At 48.0% G+C, this 22035-nt stretch overlaps 1 protein-coding gene across 3 annotated transcripts in view; it reads left to right on the plus strand.

The window, feature by feature from the left end:
* Positions 1–16335: 16335 nt before the first annotated feature.
* Positions 16336–22035, plus strand: part of SLC6A2 (solute carrier family 6 member 2) — a 41743-nt gene continuing 36043 nt past the window's right edge. For all 3 annotated transcript variants that reach the window (XM_025268681.2, XM_025268683.2, XM_025268682.2), the window contains exon 1: positions 16336–16719. In XM_025268681.2, the coding sequence (XP_025124466.2) occupies positions 16452–16719 (268 nt within the window). In that variant the 5' untranslated portion in view covers positions 16336–16451. The remainder of the gene's footprint in view (positions 16720–22035) is intronic.

Genomic DNA, 22035 nt, shown 5'->3' on the forward strand with positions numbered 1-22035 from the left:
AGAAAGATTGGTGCAGAATGATGCCTTTTGTATAAACTTTAAACGTGCAAACTGATCCTTTCTGTTGTTTAGACAGGCAAGACCAATCCATGCCATTAGAGGGTAAGGTCATGGTTCCCTTTGGGGTGGGAGGAAATGTTGACTGAGAGGGGGAACATAGGGGGAATTCTGGGGTGCCAAACACTTTTTTAAATGGCCTGGGTGGTGATTATACAGGTATGCATGCATGCATACTCAGCCACCAAGGCATGTCCAACTTTTTGTGACCCCATGGACTGTAACCTGCCAGACTCCATCTGTCCATGGGATTCTCCAGGCAAGCATACTGGAGTGGGTTGCCACATCCTTTTCCAGATCTTCCCCACCCAGGGATTGAACCCGCGTCTGTTACATCTCCTGCATTGGCAGGCAGGTTCTTTATCACTAGTGCCACCTGGGAAGCCCGTTATAGTTGTATATTCCTATATCTATCTTTATCCATCCATCTGTCTCCCTCTCTACTTACGTATCACCCTCCTAGTAAAAGCATAGATACCTGCTTGGGAATAATCAACAGTATATAAGGATGGTGGCAAGCCAGCAGAGGTGGGAGGGAGCGGGATACAACTGGGGAGAGAGACACAGGGACTTCAACCATATATCTAATGTTTTTCTTACTTAAGTCAGCTAGCTGTTTGTTATAGGATTGTCCATAGTTTTATATAAGTCTGAGATAAGTCATTAAGTCTAAAATCATTAAGTTGTAAATAATGAGGAAAGCTTTATGTAACATCAGAAATAGAAAACCACTGAGAGAAAGAAAGTGAAAGTGGCTCAGTCGTGTCCGACTTTTTGCAACACCATAGACTATACAGTCCATGGAATTCGCTAGGCCAGAACACTGGAGTGGGTAGCCTTTCCCTTCTCCAGGGGATCCTCCCAACCCAGGGATTGAATCCAGGTCTCCTGCACTGCAGGCAAATTCTTTACAAGCTGAGCTATCAGGGTAGCCCTAGAAAACCACTACCACATGCCATATACAAATATGCAAGGAGACCAAATACTGTTATTCAATTGTGCTACAGGGAGTCAGCCGCCAGCTCACCAGAGCACAGGAGAGGGCTTAGAGGGCTGTATCAGGGGTGGGAGAAGACACCCTCCCCAGTATGACAGCCTGGTTCCCAGAGACGTCCAGGCTGAGCCCTGGTGTGAGGACAGACCCCACGGCAGGGACTTTGGCCTGAAAGTTTCCCAGGCGCTCATGAGGCTGGGGAAGGGGGGCTCTGGAGGAGGGGGGCTAAAAGGGTCTGACTCCAAGCCTTATTTCCCTCTGTTGAAATGGGCATCAGCAAAGGAGAAGTGCCCCTCCAATAGTCAGGGTTAAAAAGACCCAGTGTTGTTGGAATTTGGATCAGAGAAAGGCTTATTGCAGAGCCATGCAAGGTGAAAAGGTGGCTTATTCCCCTAAAAAACATGGAACTCCTTGAAGGGTTTTGGCAAAGCATTTTTAAAGGCAAGGTGAGGGAGGAGCATGGTTGGTTGTTGCAAACTTCTTGCTGTCAGAATCCTTTGTTTTTGCCATTGTCCACATAAGTCCGGTCACGACATTCCTATAAACCTCCAATGAGGCAAATGTCATTCTCCTTGTTCTGCACTGTTTTATCTCTATATGAATAAAATAGTGTTATATCCTTCAAGGTCAGAGGCTTGAGAATGGGCTGTGCTGTACATTTCAGGGTATAGGCAACATTCTTAAACAGAAGCAAAAGCAATGGAACACAAAGGTTAAAGTAGAAAAAACAGATCCAATATGGAGTCAGGTTTGTTCTCTCTTGTAGTAGGAAGGGGGTCATGCTTTCTTCCTATGTGAGTCAGTGTTATTTAAAGCAGGACCTGTGTGGCCCTAAACCATCAGCGTCTCATGACCCACTTCAGGAAGGAGTAGTGAGGTTCTTGCTAAGCTCTGGCCATCCTGGCTTCTAAATAGTTTGGGGAGTAGGGTGAGGTCTTGTTCAGAGTGGGCTATGGGACAGGGAGGAAAAACAGGAGGGATTATTATCAGTAAAATGATGAGCAGAATTGGGAAAGCCTTGAGGAAGAGTCCCCTTCCTCGCAAGGCCCCCTTCCCCAGCCTCGTGCACACCTGGGAACCTGTCAGGCAGACAGTCCCCACTGTGAGGTTTGTCCTCCCACCAGGGCTCAGCCTGGACGCATCTGGGAACCAGGCCATCACACCTGGGAGGGTGTCTTCTCCCACCCCTGATACAGCCCTCTAAGCCCTCTCCTGTGCTCCGGTGAGTTGGGTGCTAACCCCCAGCAGGGTGTGTATATGGGCTTCAGTCCTGCTCTTGGGTCACAGAGAATATAATTGCTGCCTCTCCTCTCTGACCGCATGTCCCCCTGTGAGGCCAGCAGCTCTGCCCCCCAGTTCCTGAAGGCTGCAAGTCCCTTCACCACTGCCTATCCTCAAACTTCCCAGCATACACACAAGCAGAAATACACATTTTATTTTGGTAGGGACAGGAGTATCTGAATTAACATCAGTTCAAGAGCCCTCATCTGTCCCCGGCCAGTGTGAAACGGCTACCTGGTCTCACTGCAAGGAAAGCAGTGCAGTGGAGGATTAGTATGTGCATTTCTGTATCCTCTGGAATAAGCAGGGAAGGCCTAATGACCTCTCTTAGACTCTGTCATCATCCAGAATCCTGCCTAGCCTGGACTTCCTCCATCAGGACCAGACTCCTCATCTCAGCTTCCCTGTCCCTTGCTTCATCCCTTCAGGGTGTGCCCAGACTACCTAGTCTGATAAATGCTCCATGGAGAGGATGTGGCATGTGGAAGAGCCCTGGACCACATGTCAGGGGTCAGGGTCTGAATCCTTGTTCTGCCACTACCCAAATGACCTTGGGAGTTAGGGGGAGGCGTCTGTGGGTGGAGGGTCTTCTTCAAGGTAGCTCTCTGGGAGGAAGGGAAAGGAGCATGATACCACACTGAGTGAGGATGCCATTGGATGGAGAAGACCTGGGTGGGACAACAGGAATGAGAGAGAAGAAAAATAGAAGAGAAGCAGGATGGCATTGTGGCAGGTCCCAGGGGTGGCAGGTAGGGTGGACATAAGGGATTGGGGTAGGAGGAGGTGGTGAGCCTTGAGAGGGAAGGACTCCAGCTATGAGGAGAAGGGACCAGAGAAGATGGTGGCTGCAGACAGACAATGCTGGGTTCAGAGCTGCATCAACCACAGCCTTTAGGTTTCCAAACAAAAAGGGAGAGGAGACCTGCTTAGAATGGGGGGCTTGAGTGGGGCAGGAGAGAAAGTGAGGTGAATGAAGAAAGTGGGGACCAAAAAGGGAGACCCTGAGCCACCAGGATAGAACAGTGGTTAATAGCATGTACCCTGGAGCCAGCCTAGTTTTGGGTTTCAAATCCCACCCTTTGTCCCATCCTATCCATGTGATCCTGGGCAAGGCATCTACTATTAATTTTTTTTTTGAAAAATTAAAAAAAATTATTGAAGTATAGTTAATACCATTAATTCTTTAATCTGTAAAATGGAGATAATAATGAGTATTATGTGAAATAAAACTTAGCATGGCTATTGTTTAGTTGCTGAGTTGTATCTGACTCTTTTGCAACTTTATGGACTATAGCCTACCAGGCTCCTCTGTCCAGAAGATTTCCCAAGAATACTGGAGTGGGTTGCCATTCCCTTCTTCAGGGAATCTTCCCCACCCAGGGATCAAACCTGTATCTCCTGCACTGGCAGGCGGATTCTTTACCACTGAGCCACCTGGGAAGCCCGCTTAGTGTAGTGCTTCTAGAACCAATAAACCAATAAAATTCATGTAATTCATGCATCAATGACTGGAAAGACTCCAATATATTGCAGATATCTATTGTGTATTTAGTATGTGCCCAGCATGAAGCATTTCACAGTCATGAAGCATTTAAACCTTACAACTACCCTATGAGATAAGTACTATGATAAGCCCCATTGTATAGAGAACTGAAGCACACATCAGCCCAGGCTAACAGGGCTAAAAACGACAGGTAAAGTAGGGGGCAGGCCTCACATAGGATGTGCCGTGGGCAGGTGTTTTCTATGCGTGGTCTACAGAGTGTGGCTACTGCCTGTGCTGCCCTCACTAAGTGACTTAGATTCAGGTTCCCAGGCACGAGAGCAGAGTGGGACCAGCCCAGACTGGGGGCAGATCCCACAGCCCTTGGTTTCATTGTGCTGAAGCCTCACGAAGATCACCTCGATGAGAGTGCAGTTCCCACCTCCATCCCCTTGCCTATTCCCCACACATGCTCTGGGGGTTTTATGGCTGCTCCTGGTACCTCTAGACAATGAGCAGGAAGCAGCTCTTCTCCTTCCATGCCCTAGAGGGCACCCGTTCATCTCTCCCAGGGAGAAAGTGGCTCAGCCAGGAAGTGGCTGAATGTTTTTTGCCAAGTGTGGCCAGAGTAAAAGGAAGGCCCAGTGCTAGGAAAAGAAGGCGCTCAGATGACGAGTGTGAATTGCTATAGCCACTCTCAACCTGGGATCATGCTTTGGAAACATATCGTTAATACTGGAATTGCATATTTTTAAATAGGAATTAAACATGCCACAGACATGCAGATTCCTGGTCCCGGCTGCAGACCCACTGTACCTAAATTTCTGGGGCCAGGCACAGGAATCTGCTCTTCAAACAATCTGCTTAGGCTAATGTGAGCTGTGAACATGGCAAAGAGGCCACAGAACTCTAGAAAGAAGCAGATGACCTTCAAGGACGTGACTGTAACTCACATCACGGAGCCTTGCTAAATGAGTCCCTTCCTAAAGCATTACCAAAGTCTTTCCCATTGATTGTTTTATTTAATAGCTGTGTTATTCCCATTTTACAGGTGAGGAAATTGAGGCTCAGAAACCAAAGTCACCCAGTAGGTAAATGGCGAAACAAGGTTTTCAACCTATCCAACATTTTTTTAAAACTCCAATTCCACAAGCATAATTGTTACACTAACCCATATTTGCTACTTCATCCCAGCCTAGGAATTTGAAGTCAGATGTCCTAACTTAAAATTCTAAAGAAGATCCCTTCCTCCCACGGATGTGAAGACATTAAACTTCTTGAAACAACAGCAAGGAGTAACACATGCTATCCCAGGCACTCTTCTAAGTGCTTTGCATGTATTTATTCATTTAATCTTCTCGACAATTCTATGAGCTAAGTTCTATTTGTCATCACCATCTTACCTGTTTTACAGACGAAGATACTGAGACACAGAGAAGTAGGAGAACTTGGCCAAGATTTCACAGATAGGAAGAAACCAGGATTAAAATTTATGCAGTATGGCTCCCAAGTTCATGCTTTTAGCCATTCTGTCTCTCCAGACTGCAGAAAAAGCTTAACTTGGTAAGTTTCCTAGGAATAGATATCAGAAGGCCAGAGAGACAAGTAGGAAGAGGGTGGGAAGGTAGGTGTATGCATATGTATTATGTACCACTGGTGGCACCACTGGGAAATGTTTCCTGAGGAAAAAGGAAACAGCACAGAGACTAGCGGGCCGTCATATCAGGGATCCCGAGATAGAGTCTGTGCAGGAGTTTGCAAGTCCCCTAAACCTCCATTTAAAATGCTATGTAGAGACTTCCATGGTGGTTCAGAGGTTAAGAATCTGCCTTGCAATACAAGGGATGTAGGTTCAATCTCTGGTCGGGGAACTGAGATGCCACATACCACAGGGCAAGTAAGCCCATGGATTGCAAATAAGACCTAATGCAGCCAAATAAGTAAATATTTAAGAAAAAATAAAAATAAAATGCTGTGTATATTAAAAATGAAAAATACACAGAGATAAGTACTGTTTTCTTGAATAGGAATACTGAATACTGTAAAAAAAAAAAAGTCGTTTCCTCAAGTTGATCTATAGGTTCAACGTAATCATGGTTGAAATTCTGATGGGATTTTTCAGGGAACTCAATAAGCTGATTTTGAAATTTGCGGGGAAGAGCATTGCCAAGACACTTCCAAAGAAAAAGAGCTGCTGAATCTTGCCCCATTAAATGTTGTTGTTCAGTAGCTCAGTTTTGTCTAACTCTTTGTGACTCCATGGACTGCAGCATGCCAGGCTTCCCTGTCTTTCACCATCTCCTGGAGTTTGCTCAAACTCATGTCCATTGAGTCAGTGATGCTCCATCAGAGAGAAAAACTTATCATAAAGCAACGCGGTTTGCTTTTTCCCCAGTTTTATTGGGATATGAAGTGAAGTGAAAGTCGCTCAGTCATGTTCGACTCTTTGTGACCTCATGGACTATACAGTCCATTGAATTCTCCAGGCCAGAATATTGGAGTGGGTAGCTGTTCCCTTCTCCAGGGGATCTTCCCAACCCAAGGATCGAATCCAGGTCTCCCTCGTTGCAGGCAGATTCTTTACCAGCTGAGCCACAAGGGGTATAAATGACCCCTTTATTGGGGTATAATTGACCAAAAAATTTATGTATTTAAAATGTACAATGTGGTGATTTGATATACAAATACATTGTAATATGATTACCATAATTAACTTAATTAGCAAGTGTGTCATCTCACACCTTTTGTGTGTGTGTGTGCAGTAAAATACATAAAATCTACTCTCTGTAAATTTCAAATATACACTATAGTGTTCTTAGCTATAACAACATGCCATAATTTTGAGCCCTAGAACATAGTCATCTTATGACTGAAAGTCTGTACTTGGAAAACAATGTTAATTAAGACAGTGTGGTATTACTTGGACACAGAAAACAGACAAATGGAGCAGAATTAAAGCCCTGAGGCAAACCCAGCTGTATAAGGAGACTTGGTTGGTGAGTGACCATTCTCTGCCAAGCAGAGCAGGAAGGATATAACTACTTAATGAATGGGCCAGGACAGTTTATCAGTGATTTACCTGAGAAATAGTGAATAGTGAGAAATAGAGATAGGAATCCCTATCTCATACCCTATACAAAATCAACTCCATATCAGTTCAGTTCAGTCACTCAGTTGTGTCCGACTCTTTGTGACCCCATGGACTGCAGCATGCTAGGCCTCCTTGTCTATCACCAATGCCTGGAGTTTACTCAAACTCATGTCCATTGAGTCGGTGATGCCATCCAACCATCTCATCGTCTGTTGTCCCCTTCTCCTCCTGCCTTCAATCTTTCCCAGCATCAGGGTCTTTTCAAATGAGTCAGTTCGCATCAGGTGGCCAAAGTTTTGGAGTTTCAGCTTCGGCATCAGTTTTTCATATAGTTTAAAGATATAAATACGAAGGGTTGTTGTTAATGTTGTTTACTCACTCAGTCCAACTCTTCACGACCCCATGGTCTGTAGCCCACCAGGCTCCTCCATGGGATTCTCCAGGCAAGAATACTGGCCCGGGCTGCCGTTTCCTCCTCCAAAATATGAAGGGGAAAACTATCATTCTGACATAAATACAAAAACCAAAAGAAAAGATTGCTGTATTAAAATACAGTAAAATAGGAACTTCTCGGGTGGTCCAGTGGTTAAGACTGCCCTCCAGTGCAGGGCATGTGGGTTCAATCCTTGGTCAGTGAACTAGGTTTCCACAGGCCACAGGACAGCTAAGACCATGTGCTGAAGCTGGAGAGATCCCACTTTCAGCAATGAAGATCCCATGTGTTACAACTAAGAACCGATGCAGCCAAATAATTAATCAAAAAAATAAAATGCATTAAAATGAGTAACCTCTTGTTTACCAAAATCACCATATAGAGAAAAAAGACTTATCATACAACCAAGACAAGATATTTGCAACATAAGTGACAAAGATTTGTGCACAGGATATTAAGAACAACTGTGATGACGCTAGTGGTAAAGATCCCAGCTGCCAATGCAGAAGACCTAAAGGCCCAGGTTCCATCCTTGGGTCAGGAAGATCCCCTGGAGAAGGAAATGACAACCCACTCCAATATTCTGGCCTAGAGAATCCCATGGACAGAGGAGCCTGGCAGGCCACAGTCCCTAGGGTTGCAAAGAGTTGGACATGACTGAAACAACTTAGCACACACACATGTGAATCAATTTTTTAAAAAAACACACGAAATTGCACAAATGGCATGTCATCATGTTGCAGAAGGAAACAAAATACAAATGACCCACACACGTATGTGAAAACATGCTTCAGGTTATTAGAAGTCGGGGAAACGCACATTAAAATCACATCTTAAAGACTGATAAAAAATAAAAGCCAGGTAATACCCAGAGTTCCTGAGGATGTAAAGAAATTGGAAGTGAAGAAATAACAGAGTTTCAGCTGGTGCCACTTGAGAAAATAAGTTGACCTTATTTGATAAAGCTGAACACATACTCTACACATGGGCATCAGAGCTGTCTGTAAAAAAGACTCTAGGCAGCATTGTTCAAAATATTTAAAAAACTAGAAACAGTCCAACATTGAAGCCCACTTCAATAGTTGAGTGAATAAATAGATTGTTATAATTCAGACAATAGAATGAATATATGAAAAGAAAGTGAAAGTGTTAGACGTTCAGTCATGTCCTACTCTTTGCGACCCCATGGAGAGTAGCCTGCCAGTCTTCTCTGTCCACAGAATTCTCTAGGCAGGAATACTGGAATGGGTAGCTATTTCCTTCCCCAGGAGTGTTCCTGACCCAGGGATCCAACACAGGTCTCCTGCATTGCACAGATTCTTTACTATCTGAGCCACAAAGGAAGCCCAGAATGAATATATACAACAATGAAAATGAGTGATCTACAGCTAACTCCATCATCATGAACGAATCTCAAAAATATGGTGTTCTCCATACACAAAAATAAACTCAAAATGGATTAAAGATCTAAATGTAAGACCAGAAACTATAAAACTCCTAGAGGAGAACATAGGCAAAACACTCTCCGACATACATCACAGCAGGATCCTCTATGACCCACCTCCCAGAATATTGGAAATAAAAGCAAAAATAAACAAATGGGACCTAATTAACCTTAAAAGCTTCTGCACATCAAAGGAAACTATTAGCAAGGTGAAAAGGACAGCCTTCAGAATGGGAGAAGATAATAGCAAATGAAGCAACTGACAAACAACTAATCTCGAGAATATACAAGCAACTCCTACAGCTCAACTCCAGAAAAATAAATGACCCAATCAAAAAATGGGCCAAAGAACTAAATAGACATTTCTCCAAAGAAGACATACAGATGGCTAACAAACACATGAAAAGATGCTCAACATCATTCATTATCAGAGAAATGCAAATCAAAACCACTATGAGATATCATTTCACACCAGTCAGAATGGCTGCGATCCAAAAGTCTACAAGTAATAAATGCTGGAGAGGGTGTGGAGAAAAGGGAATCCTCTTACACTGTTGGTGGGAATGCAAACTAGTACAGCCACTATGGAGAAGAGTGTGGAGATTTCTTAAAAAACTGGAAATAGAACTGCCTTATGGTCCAGCAATCCCACTGCTGGGCATACACACTGAGGAAACCAGAAGGGAAAGAGACACGTGTACCCCAATGTTCATTGCAGCACTGTTTCTAATAGCCAGGACATGGAAGCAACCTAGATGTCCATCAGCAGATGAATGGATAAGAAAGCTTTGGTACATATACACAATGGAGTATTACTCAGACATTAAAAAGAATACATTTGAATCAGTTCTAATGAGGTGGATGAAACTGGAGCCTATTATACAGAGTGAAGTAAGCCAGAAAGAAAAACACAAATACAGTATACTAACACATATATATGGAATTTAGAAAGATGGTAACAATAACCCTGTGTACGAGACAGCAAAAGAGACACTGATGTATAGAACAGTCTTATGGACTCTGTGGGAGAAGGAGAGGGTGGGAAGATTTGGGAGAATGGCATTGAAACATGTAAAATATCATGTATGAAACGAGTTGCCAGTCCAGGTTCGATGCACGATACTGGATGCTTGGGGCTGGTGCACTGGGATGACCCAGAGGGATGGAATGGGGAGGGAGGAGGGAGGAGGGTTCAGGATGAGGAACACATGTATACCTGTGGCGGATTCATTTTGATATTTGGCAAAACTAATACAATTATGTAAAGTTTAAAAATAAAATTAAAAAAAAAATATGGTGTTCTGCCAAAGAAGTCACAGAACAATATCCGTAGTGTGATTCCTTTTATGTAAAGTTCAAAGAAGGACAAAGCTAAAGAATGTACTCTTAGGAATAGATTCATAGGTGACAATACCATGAAGAATAACAAAGAAACAATGATTTACTAAATAAAGGAAAGTGGTTACCTTGGAGTTGGGATGGGGGGAGGAGCACAGGTGGGCTTGTAGGGTGTGTTCTATTTCTTAAGCCAAGAGAATGGGTTCTTTTTGTAAAATTCATTTTTAAATTTTTAAATTATTTTTCCCTTTTTGGTCACATCCTCTGGTGTGTGGGATCTTAGTTCCCTGACCGGTAATCAAATTCATGACCCCTACAATCAAAGTGTGGAGTCTTAACAACTGAACTGCCAGGGAATCCCCAGGGGGTGGGTTCTTATATGTTCATATTACTGATACTTAAACTATAAACTGTTTACATATGTTTTATATGCTTTTTGTTATGTGTGAGAAATTTCACACTAAATTTTTAAGTGCTGTGTGTGTGCATATTTCTGGAAGAGTCTACATTCATCAGATTATCAAAGTGTCTGGTCTTCTAATAGAGTGTACCTGAGTGTGAAGGTTTCTATGGTCCCATCGTGCTCTAATATTCATTCCCTAGATGGATAGAACTCTTGTGTCAGCCTGATTATGGTTCATCCTGATCAGCTGACCTCAACCCCACTCTGCCTTGGAGAGGGACATGAACCAGGTGTGAGTTTTCTGTCGTCATAACTCACGTGACCACCTTAGGGTCAAAGGGTGTCATCTGGTGGTTCATGCAGAAGGGGGATGTCCTTCTTTCCTCCAAGGAAACTGAGTCCCTTTGCCTTGAACACCTCCATCCCTTTCTCTCTCCCCAGTTCCAGTCCTGACATAACTTTTGTCTATCTTTCTTCTTCCTCCTGTCCATCCCCATCTTGCTGATGGACTTGGCCCTCTCCTAAAAGCCCTAATAGAGCAGGAGTCAGGACCCAGCCCTGTGCTTTTTCTGCTGCCCCACCTGGCACACCTGTCCTCTCCCCCCCAGCACCTCTGTCCTCCTGTGGGGGCAGTCATGTGCTTGTCCAGGCTTGCAGTGCCAAGTGCGCAAAAGGATGGTTTACTCGTTACTCCGTCTCACCCACTGAAGGACTTCAGATTTTATTCCAAATGAGATGGGAGCCACTGGAGAGAGGGAAGGATAGGATCTGCATTCGTTTCTAGAAGGTCTTCCTGGTGACTGTGTAGAGCCTCAGGGGTAAAGTGAGACATGACAGAGGCCATTCAGATCCTAGGCACTAACCCAGGTGAGGGATGACATAGCTGGGAGCAGGCTGGTGACCTTGGAGATGGGGAGATGGGAGCGATATATTCAAGAGAGTTTGCGGTAGGATTGGTTGTGGGAACATGAGAAAGAGGACTCTAAGATTTTGGGCCTTGGAGGATCTACAAGGAAGATGATGCCATCACTTGGAATAATGGAGACAAGGAAGAGCAGGTGTGTGCAGGTAAACAAGGGGAGGTCAAGAACAGCAGGTGTGTGCAGGTGAACAAGGGGAGGTCAAGAATTCTATCTCTGACACAGGGGTTCCAGGTGTCTTTTGTTGCCCATGTGGAGATGTTGCTCTGTAGTTGGATCCAGGCAGGTGATGTTAATGGATGCATCCATCATCAATGACAGATGGATGCTCTTTAGTGCCAGTGCCTGGATGTGGTCCCAGGTCAGGTAGGAGCTCCACAGAGAAGAGTGAAAGGACTGACCATCTGAGGAGGTTGGAAGCCTCAAGGACACCTGGGAGGCTTTAGAGGAAGATATCCTGAAGGAGACTAACTTCAGCTCACCGGGGTCTTTTATTGAGGGCACTTTTTTGCTGTCTGGAAATGCAGTTTAACGTATACCAATCATCCAGGGCAGGTCAGTGGCCAGGACATAGGTCTAATGCCCCTGATCAAAAGAAAAACAAAATAAAGAAACAGAAAGAAAGGAAGAAAGAAAACAGAGAGGAAAGAAGGAAAGGAGGAAATGTACAGGGAACTTCTCCTCCTCCCTGACCTCATTTTCCCCATCAGTGCAGCGGAGGTACAGGTTCTGATACTATCTTCAGGACACTTCCAGAACCGAGTCGCTTGGATTCCAAATATCCTACAGACCAGGCTTTGTGTGTCAGGGTCTTAGTGTCTGAGGGGAGATGGCCAGAGCTGGGCTAACAGCACCTTGTGCCCATGGCCTGTATCACTAAGTGTCGTGGTAAGTGGAAGTGATGCCTCCCCAAGGATCACGTTAGCTCTGATAACGCTCCAGCCGTCTGCCCCCCCACTTGCCCTCAGGCCACCTGGAGGGGCAGGAGGCAGGGCACAGAGAGAAGCCACATGGCCCCATGGCTCTTGGATCTGAAGGCAGGGAGTCTGGGCCCCAGATGGAGAAAGACATTTTCCCCTTCAGCCCAGCCACAGGCTAGTCTCCAGAAGTCTGTGAAACCACAAGGTGGAACCCTCAAGTTTTGCTGTCAGACCCTCCAGTGATGTGCATTGTGGGGGTGGCGGGCAGTGTCTCCCTTCATCTCTGTAGGGGACACTCCAGGGCCTGCCCACACCCCTTGTAATCCACTCTTCTTGCCAACATAGACCCAACCACCAGCTTCCTACTGCCCGAACCTGGGACTCTAATGGGAGCCTTTTTCTGGCAACAAGAGTTTGCTCAGCCCACACACCAGGCAGAATGGAAATGCTGGTAAGTTAGCACCCTGGGAGCAGTCTTCATGGATAAATACTCCAGCTTTCTTGCCCGGGGATGGGACAGATCTGAGACACCCCTAGCCCAGAGGTTTCCAGCAGGACTGACCACCAGCTGCCCACAGCAGTGACTGCTTCTTAAGGCCCCCTCTATTGGTTTCCTTCTCTTTCTTACCTCCCGTATCCTCTTATCACTGTTTCCAGGATCACCTCACTCAGTCGTGTCCAACTCTTTGAGGCCCCATGGACTGTAGCCTGCCAGGCTCCTCTGTCCATGGAATTCTCCAGGCCAGAATACCAGAGTGGGTAGCTGTTCCCTTCTCCAGGGGATCTTCCCAACCCAGGGATTGAACCCAGGTCTCCTGCATTGCAGGTGGACTCTTTACCATATGGGCTACCAGGGAAGCCCCCTAAATAAACTACTTGAATTCAATTATTTGTTTCAGGTTCTGTTTCTGGTAGAATCCAAGAGAAAAAAGCCCCAATCAAAGACACCAAATCCAACCAACGATTGAGATCGCTCCTTGTTCCGTTTTGTACATATTTCTGGAGTGTAAGCTATGTAACAGGATATATCAGGTACTATCTTTATCCCTAGTAGGGAAGTCATGCAGAGAATGTTCTAGATAAATATACAAAACAATATAAAGGAGGAGTTTATTCTCTTGTGGGAGGTAGTTATCAGGGAAGGTTTTACAGTGGAAGTGACACCTGAGGTTTTAAAGGATGAATAGGAGTTCTCCAGATAGACAAGAGGAAGATGGAAAGACTTTTTAAAAATTCAGAAGTGTAAAAAGGCACAAAGTATCCAAGGAATCACTGGTAGTTGAGTATCTCTCTTGTTCCTAGAGAATAAAGCATATTTTGGAGATGGTAAAGGAATTTTAAAAGAATACAGAGAGATTAGAATAGCAAGAGATGTGGTTAAATAGGCAGGCAGAATCTTGTCTGTATTGCAGAAGGTGTTTTGATATTATCTTGGAAAGATGGGATGATTTTAAGAAACCATGGGTTATCCTTTTCTGATTGCATAAGTATCAAAGGCTCATTGTATAAAAGTTGGCAGATAAAGAGAAGTATAAAAAAGAAAATAAAATTACTTCAAATCCGGGGTTAATTAAATCACATTTATGTGTTGTTGTCTCTCAGAGGAGTTTTAGGCAGAAGAGTGAGGTGATCAGATGAGTTTTAAAAAATGCTCTGGCAGCTGGTGAATATCATGTGGCTGGAAAGATACTGGACACAGGGTGACCAGCAAGGAGGCTGCTGCAGTGAAAGGTGATGGATGGGGACCCTCTGTGGGGATGCTTCAGCAGTGGGAATGGGGCTTCGCAGCATGTTTTAAGGTGGGATCCTCAGGATCACTTGGATGATACTCAGGGTAGCAGGCAGGAGGGCAGCCTGACTCCTAGTGAGTTTCTGAGTGTCTCCATCCATAAGCTAGTGGAGGAGACAGGGGCCAGGGGCCAGGAGACCTGTGTTCGCATTTCAACTCTGTCACTTCCAACCTGTGAGCTGCAGTTTCTTGACCCCCAAATGGGATGATGGTTCCAATCCTGCTTTCCTCACAGGATTGTCAGAATGGTCCAGGGGTCAGAGGAGATGAACATCGCTGGTGCGTGTGGTCCCAGGCTTTCCTCCTGAAACCTCCTCCTTGCCCTGACCTTCTGCCTCCAGCCATCAGCCCTCAGCCTCCGGAAGGCCAGGGCAGATCCACCACCCCACTCTTTTCCCCTTTCTCTTCTCTCTGCATCCTTCACAGAGGACATCTGTCATGTTGGTCGCCTTAATGAAAATGCTCTAAACACTCTCCTGTGTGCTAAGTCACTTCAGTCGTGTCCAGTTGTTTACAGTTCTATGGACTGTAGCCTGCCAGGCCTCTCTGTCCATGGGATTTCCCAGGCAAGAATACTGGAGTGGGTTTCCATTCACTTCCATCTCCAGGGGATCTTCCCAACCCAGGGAGTAAACCTCCATCTCCTGTGTCTCCTGCATTGGCAGGCAGGTTCTTTACCACTGAGCCACATGGGAAGCCTCTTAGTTTCCCCATCAGGGATTGAACCAGTCCCCCTGCAGTGCAGTCTTTACAACTGGATCGCCAGGGAAGTCCCATGACTTTTTTGACAGAGTTGTCCACTAATTTTTGACAGAGTTGTCCACTAATTTTTGACGGAGTTGTCCACTAATGTATCTCAAGAGCCTAGCACAGTGTCTGGCACTTAACAGGCATATGTAGGAACACGTGAGCAAAGGGGTGCACAAATAGGTAAATAAGTGAATGAAGAGCAATTCTAAGCCTCATGTAATAGGGGTCAGAATCTCAAATGCCTTGCTAGCCTGCCCATAACAAACAGATGAAGGAGTAAGCACCCCGTTGTGACCTTTCAATCTGAACAAGCTAAACAAAACCCACCCGATGGCCCACCAGCCCTCAGTAGGCACTGAACAGAACATTCCCATCTTGTTGATGAAGAAACTCTGGGCAGGTAGCTTACGTGGCCTGCAGCGGATGACAGAACTGATACTTAACCGCCACTGCACTCCCCAGTTTTCTCCCTGTTCCCTCTCAAACTCAGATCTTAGTTCTGAGAGTCTCGCTCACTTCCTATAGTCGAAGGTCAGAGCCTATTGCCCCCAGGAGCTGAGTCTGGTGTCCCAGTGCGTGCTGGGAAGGCAGTGGTCGCCCGGGTCTGGCGAGTCGCCGTGAGCCGGGCTCTTGAAGTCCGCCGAGCCCGCGCCGCGCCCCCGCCCCTGCCCATCCCCGGCCGCGCTGTCAGTCTCCATTAGCGCTAACAGGCTCCAGACAGAGCGGGCCCGGCGCTGGGTTAATGCAATCGGCGCGTTACCTGGGGCGCAGGCTACATTACCAGCCCGGCCCCCGCCCAGCACGGTCAGAACCAGCAGACCCGCGCCCCGCCGGCCGCCCCGCGCTTTCAGCGCTCCTCTGGCCGCGCCCGAGCGCCACGCGGCGGAGCCCAGCCCCAGCCCCAGCCCGCGCCCCACAGCCTGGCGAGGCGAGGCGGGTCCGGGGCGGGCAGGCAGGGCGCACGGCACCCGGGATCCCTTTGCTGCCGGACACGTGAGTGCGCCCTGCGCGCGGGACCGGACTAGGTGTGCCAAGGAGGCCCAGGCTGGGATGCGCAGAGCTAGGGTGCCAGCGAGTTTGAAGGGCAGAGGTAATAAGTGTCCGGGAAGGCTCCTGGTGCTGTTGGACGTGGCGCAGACCCGAGCTGAGGGTAGGGGTCAGCCAGCTGCACCGGGTCAAGTCACCACCCCCGGAAACCTCTGCCTGGGCGTGTCCAAACCTCGCCTTTTGGGGGCAAGAGGGAGAGGGCGAATGAGGGAAGCGCTCGGGGTCCCAGGAACGATCCCGAGGGCTGCAGGGGCCGTTTCCACTTATAAGTTCCGTCCCAGTCGGGCGCGCCACTACCTCTGCTTCCAAATTTTTCCAACAGAGGCGCGCCTTTTCTGGGCACCCTGCGCCCGCTCAGCGCGTGCCAACCACAGTATCCCGGCGCTCCCGGGAGGCCGCAGGCAGGGTGGAATGGCCCAGTGATCACATCGTTTCCTTTGATCCCAGCAGAGCCTCTGCGTACTCCCAGTATTCCTGACGCCCCTCTCACCAACCGCACCCATGCTTCTGGCGCGGATGAACCCGCAGGTGCAGCCGGAGAATGGCGGGGCGGGCCCGGGGTCGGAGCAGCCCCCGCGGAAGCGCAAAGAAGTCTTGGTGGTGAAAGAGCGCAACGGCGTCCAGTGCCTCCTGGCGTCCCGCGACGGCGATGAGCAGCCCCGAGAGACCTGGGGCAAGAAGATCGACTTCCTGCTGTCGGTGGTCGGCTTCGCCGTAGACCTGGCCAACGTGTGGCGCTTCCCCTATCTCTGCTACAAGAACGGAGGCGGTGAGCCCCCTGACGGGCTGGGGGTTTTGACTTGGGAAGCTACCTGTTTGTGACGGGGGCCGGGAGAGGAGCTGGGGATACCCACGGGAGGAGATAAAGAGACAGACGGGCAAGTCCAGGGCGCAGGAAGAGACCAAACAGGGCTCACGGGAAAAGGAGTCCCCTTTGGAAGAGGGAAATCGAGGGATGACCTTGGCATGAACTTGGACAGTGATGGGCGCATGCCTAGAAGGACAGACTACAGGGCACCAAGTTGGGTGAGGAGCTCGAACCTTTTGATGGTCTGCAGGAAGGGAGGTAGAGATCTGGAGAGCTTCTGATGCGGCACTGAAAGTGCACAGAATGTGACAACCAGGCGCACATTCTGGAGTAATCCTAACTCCAAGCGCTCTGAGTTTGATAAAGGACTTGGGTTCCCTGAAGGCACTTGGGAGGCCCTGTACTCTTGGGGACAGAAACCCTTAGATGAAAGACACATAAAGAGAAGCTAGTGGCAGAGAGAACTCCACTGCTCAGGTTGATGGTCCTTTGGCTGGAGGGGCCAGAGAGCACAGCCTAGGTGGGTAGTGTCAGCCACTACCAAGAACTGGTCTAATCCTTGGGGCAAGAGGCTTGGGTGATTAGGAAGAAGCCTCTAACTCCTGGGGTCCTGGCCACATTGCAGGGTTGAGTGGGAGAAGGGCCTGGAGGAAACGTCACTCCAGCAGTCAGGCTCTCTCCCCCTTCCTTTGCCAGGTAACCTAATACTGCCTGCCCTGGGATGAGAGCCTAGTTATCAACTACAGCCCACTCAAGGAGCAGAGTCCTGGGGAAAACAGCCCAGCGTGCAGGATACTGGGGCCTAGCCCTAGCTCCTTCCTGAGAGCTTTTGCCGAAACTGCCCCAGACCTCCCCTCTTTGCTGGGATGAGCTCAGGAGTACCCTGTAGCGAGCCTGGGAAAATGACCTAGAGGAAGAAGTCGGCAAGGGGGGTGGGGGGCCACCAGAGCCGAAATATTTTTCTATCCAGTGGGCCATCTGCCTGGTGGGGGCTCTGGCTCAGGACTCCAGGGGGTCAGAGGGAGGCAGGGTAAGAGTTTGGAGTTGGAGGGAAAGCTCATGACCTTGTCCTATAGGGTCCCAAGCTGTTTGCTTCAGTGTGTACTCTGGACACTTGTTTTGGGTGAGGAATGGGAAACAGATAATCCAGAGGTGAAACTTTCCCTCATTGGGCTGCTGCAGCTTCTCATGAGTTTCTGATCAGGTTTAAGCATTCTGGCCCTTCAGACTCAAGCAGGGAGGAGACATGGATTCTCTGTCATTTTTTAGCTGACAGGGAGGTGAGGAATGAAAGACTGAGAACCTAGGACACTCTGTCTAGCACGTCCTCCATGACCGTCCGAGGCTGCATGACCCTAGACAGAGGCAGGTTCTGTCATTAATCAGCAGTATTTATTGGGTTCCTCTTGGCATGAGGCACAGTGTTAGGCTCCGCAGGGGTCACCTAGATGTATTAACTGCCACTTCTGCCTGCCAGGCGCTCTGGTCACCTAAGGGCTTCATTGTCATGCTGCTACACGTCATTCTCTTTTTTAAGTGTTTGTTGAAACCAAAAGCACCCCAGGTGGCCAATTGGACACGTCAGCGAGAAGGATATTCTGGTGTTTTCACTGACACTGTGTGCTCCCTTGGCCATCGCCACCAACTGAGAGTTCCTGCTGTATGCAAGGTGATCTGTCCCAGGCACCCAGGGCACAAGACACAGCACATTTGTCACATGTTCCGATTTTGGGGCGAAATTGGCCAGACGCTCCCTCTCCTGGAATTGCTAGCCCTGCCCATCAGCCATTCTGGGTTGTTTGGTCATTTGTCTCTTTGTGGGTCTGTCTTCCAAACAGACTAGGGCACATTGAGAGGAGAGGCTGTGGCTTTTCATGCCTGTATTTCTTTTTTCTGTTTATTATATTAGTCACATTACTTTTTCTTTATTTGGTTGCATGGGGTCTTAGTTGCAGCATGCGAACTCTTAGTTGTGGCATGTGGGATCTAGTTCCTCGGCCAGGGATCAAATCTGGGGCCCCTGCATTGGAAGGTGGAGTCTTAACCACTGGACCACCAGGGAAGTTCTTATGGTTGAGTTTTGTTTATTTGGCTGCACTGGTCTTAGGTGCAGCATATGAGATCTAGTTCCCTGACCGGGGATCAAACCCAGGTCCCCTGCATTGGGAGCACAGACTCAGCCACCAGACCACCAGGGAAGTCCCCATGCCTGTATTTCTAATGCCCAAGATAAGGGCTAGATCCAGGGGATGTGGTAGAAGGTGGCCGACAAACTAATGAGTAAATGAATCAAATGGTCCAGGCCCTCAGAGACCTAATGCCTACCCAGGAACAGTAGAACCCCTAACCCCGCCAGCAGGAACCAACAAAGTGAGGAAGCCTGTGCTGGTGGGGGTGGGGGTGGCACCTAGGGATTAGGAGTCCTGGCTGTGGGTCCTGGGTTCCAGCTTCTAGCTGTGTAACACTGGGTGACTCTCCAAGCCCTGGTTTCCTCGTCTGGCAAATGTTCAACTCAGAGGGTCATTGTGAGGACTCAAGGTGATAATGCCCCCGGAGGGCCTGACGTGAACAATGGCCTTAGTAAAGGTAGCTGCCGCTTCTTATTCACATCTTTAGGATGATGTGTGAGATGGATGAGCCTGGGGAAGGGCCACTTAGGAAAGACTCTGAGGAGATGGGCTGTGGTTGGAGCACAGACAGGTGGGGCACACACAAACCTCAGGAAAGGGAGGAGGAATTCTAGTTGTGCGAGAATGTAGGTGGGGTCATCTCTGAGATTAGGAGTACAGACTGGTTGAAGGGCAAGCCGGGAGAGAAGGGTGGAGAGGCAAGTTGGGGCCAGGCTATGGAGACCTTGACTGCCAGGCTCCGGGCCGGGGAAAGTTACACAAGTGAATTTCCATTTCTGGGTAGAATGTCCATGGAGCACAGTGGAGCAGGGCAGCCTCATATATTAGAGTCTGAGGCAGCTCCTGTTCTAAGTTACTCCTCACCCCTCCAGGGAATGCTCAGCAGGCCTCTTCTGGGCACTGTCTCTGCTGAGACCTCCTGGCTGCTCCTTGTCGGTCAGTTCTCATCCAGTGATTAAAAATCAGCCCCAGAGATGGGCAAGCAGGTTGGTAGGTGATAACCTGTGATTCTGGACGCAGTCAAAAGACCCAAGTTCGAATTCCATCTCTATCACCCTCTCTGAGCTCAAGTCCCCCTCTCTGAGCTCAGGTGCCCTGCTGAAGCTGGTGGTGATCTTGGGTGATCCCTGAGATCCGTCCCTCTCCAAGGCCTGGATCAGCACTGCCCCCAAGCCAGGACTCACACGCCCTGTTACTTAACAAGCTGTGTGCTCTCCTGGTGCCAGTATTAACATGGCAACTTCCAAGTCCAGCTGTTCACGCTGGCCCAGACTGGAGGATATTTTGAAATGATAAAGGTAACAATAGTTTAGGCCTCTGGCTAATATTTTTTTGAATGAATTACTGAGAAAGATCAGCCTGTCTGAACATCTTCCCATAAGCTAATTGCTGAGATGCATGGATACAGGTGGCGTCTGGCCAGGAAAGCCCCTCTCAGGAGTTCCAAGGCTTTGTTCAGAACCTTCTTGAACATGGAGGCAGTGCCAGTGAGGCTTTTTCCAAGGTCCTCCACTCCTGGGGTCTTGCACCTGGCCCTGCTGGTCCCCAGGGAGAAGTGGACAGATCAGTTGGGTCCTCATGTCTGCCTCCCTGCCAGAGAAGAGACCACTGTGAATTATCTTTTGTAAATGACAGCTTGAGACGTGTCCGGCTGATGGCTCTAAGCTGTCAGAGAGATGTCCTTTAGGTTCCAACAGACCTGAGCTTGACTCTGAACCTGACATTTCCTGGAAATGTGGCCTTGCACAAGTCACTTCTGGACCTCAGTTTCCTTGTGCAGAAAAGGTGGGCGGAGGGTGATTGCATCTTCCCATAGAGTGATGTGATGTTAGAGATACTACAAGCAAAGGACTCACAACAGTGTCTGGCACATAGTAGGGGCTCAGTAAATGAAGTTGTTACTGATGGTTCTAGATCTGGAACTGCTAGACCCAGGCTAGATCTGGGAGTAGGAAAGGGTCCTGATTTTGGAGGGAGCAGACTTGGCTCTAAGAGAAAGTTGGAAGGGCTGTAAGACTGGAAAGGAATCATGCTTGGACCTGGGATTTCTTTTTATTTACTTATTTTTGGCTGGGCTGGGTCTTTGTTATTGCTCTAGAGCAAGGGCTCAGTAGTTATGGAGCACAAGCTTAGTTGTTTCCCAGCATGTGGGATCTTCCTGGACCAGGGATCGAACCCATGTCCCCTACATTGGCAGGCAGATTCTTAAGCACTGGACAACCAGGGAAGCCCCAGGCCTGGAATTTCTAACCACCTAACCTTATCCCATTGTTGTTTCCCTACCTGAAAAATGGGGATGAGCATTCCTATATAGGGTCCCATGAGATATGTAGTTCTGGGTCCCAAATAGGTTTCCCTTCTTTCCTCAAGTGAGCTCAGGTTCTCAGGTACCCACAGACCTTTGGGAATCCTCTTGGTCAAAATATCTGGGGTTCTTAAGGCCAAGGAAGAAGTGGTGGCAGGTACAAAGGGCAGGAGTTTGCAAACTCAGTGGTCTCACATTGGGCCTGGCTGCAGGGGGCCATCTACATCCGGGACTTCCCAAGCCTGACGCTGGTGATTCAGCTCAGATGCACATGAGCTGCCAGTTGGTGTGGCCCTCCGGCTAAGAAGTTTGTGGGAATGAGGCTGTTCATCCAGGGCTGGAGCTGAGACCATGATCTGACATTACCAGCATGATTGGCCCATTGCTCTGAGCTGGCCAAAAAGATCTAGAGAGACCATTTGCAACAAGATGGGGTTTCACAAGTATAAATGTTACATCCTGCCCTGCGGTCCCAAACCCAATTGCCTAAGTAAGGATGAGGCCACAGCACAAGTGGAGATAGGCCCCGGGGCTTGCATTAGCTGTAGCCTCTGTGTGAGTCACTGCTGGGATCCATTTATTTAACAACAAAAAAAAAACCCCGTTTACTAAGTGCCCATCCTGTGCCAGGAATATAGAGATGAACAAAAGGCAGTCTCTGCCTTTAGGGAGTTCAGAGTCTATTATAGATATTCTACAAGTTAATGTCATTTTATATTCTGTTATTGAGGTAGTATTAGCTCCCAAATCAGGAAGGGGAGTTCCACTCTGTTCTTCGTAGGTTACGTTTTCTTCTCTAATATGGTTCGGACCATTCCAAGCAGCCTATAATTGCTTCCTCTT

Source organism: Bubalus bubalis, chromosome 18 (assembly GCF_019923935.1).
Source record: "Bubalus bubalis isolate 160015118507 breed Murrah chromosome 18, NDDB_SH_1, whole genome shotgun sequence".
Classification (NCBI taxonomy): Eukaryota; Metazoa; Chordata; class Mammalia; order Artiodactyla; family Bovidae; genus Bubalus; species Bubalus bubalis.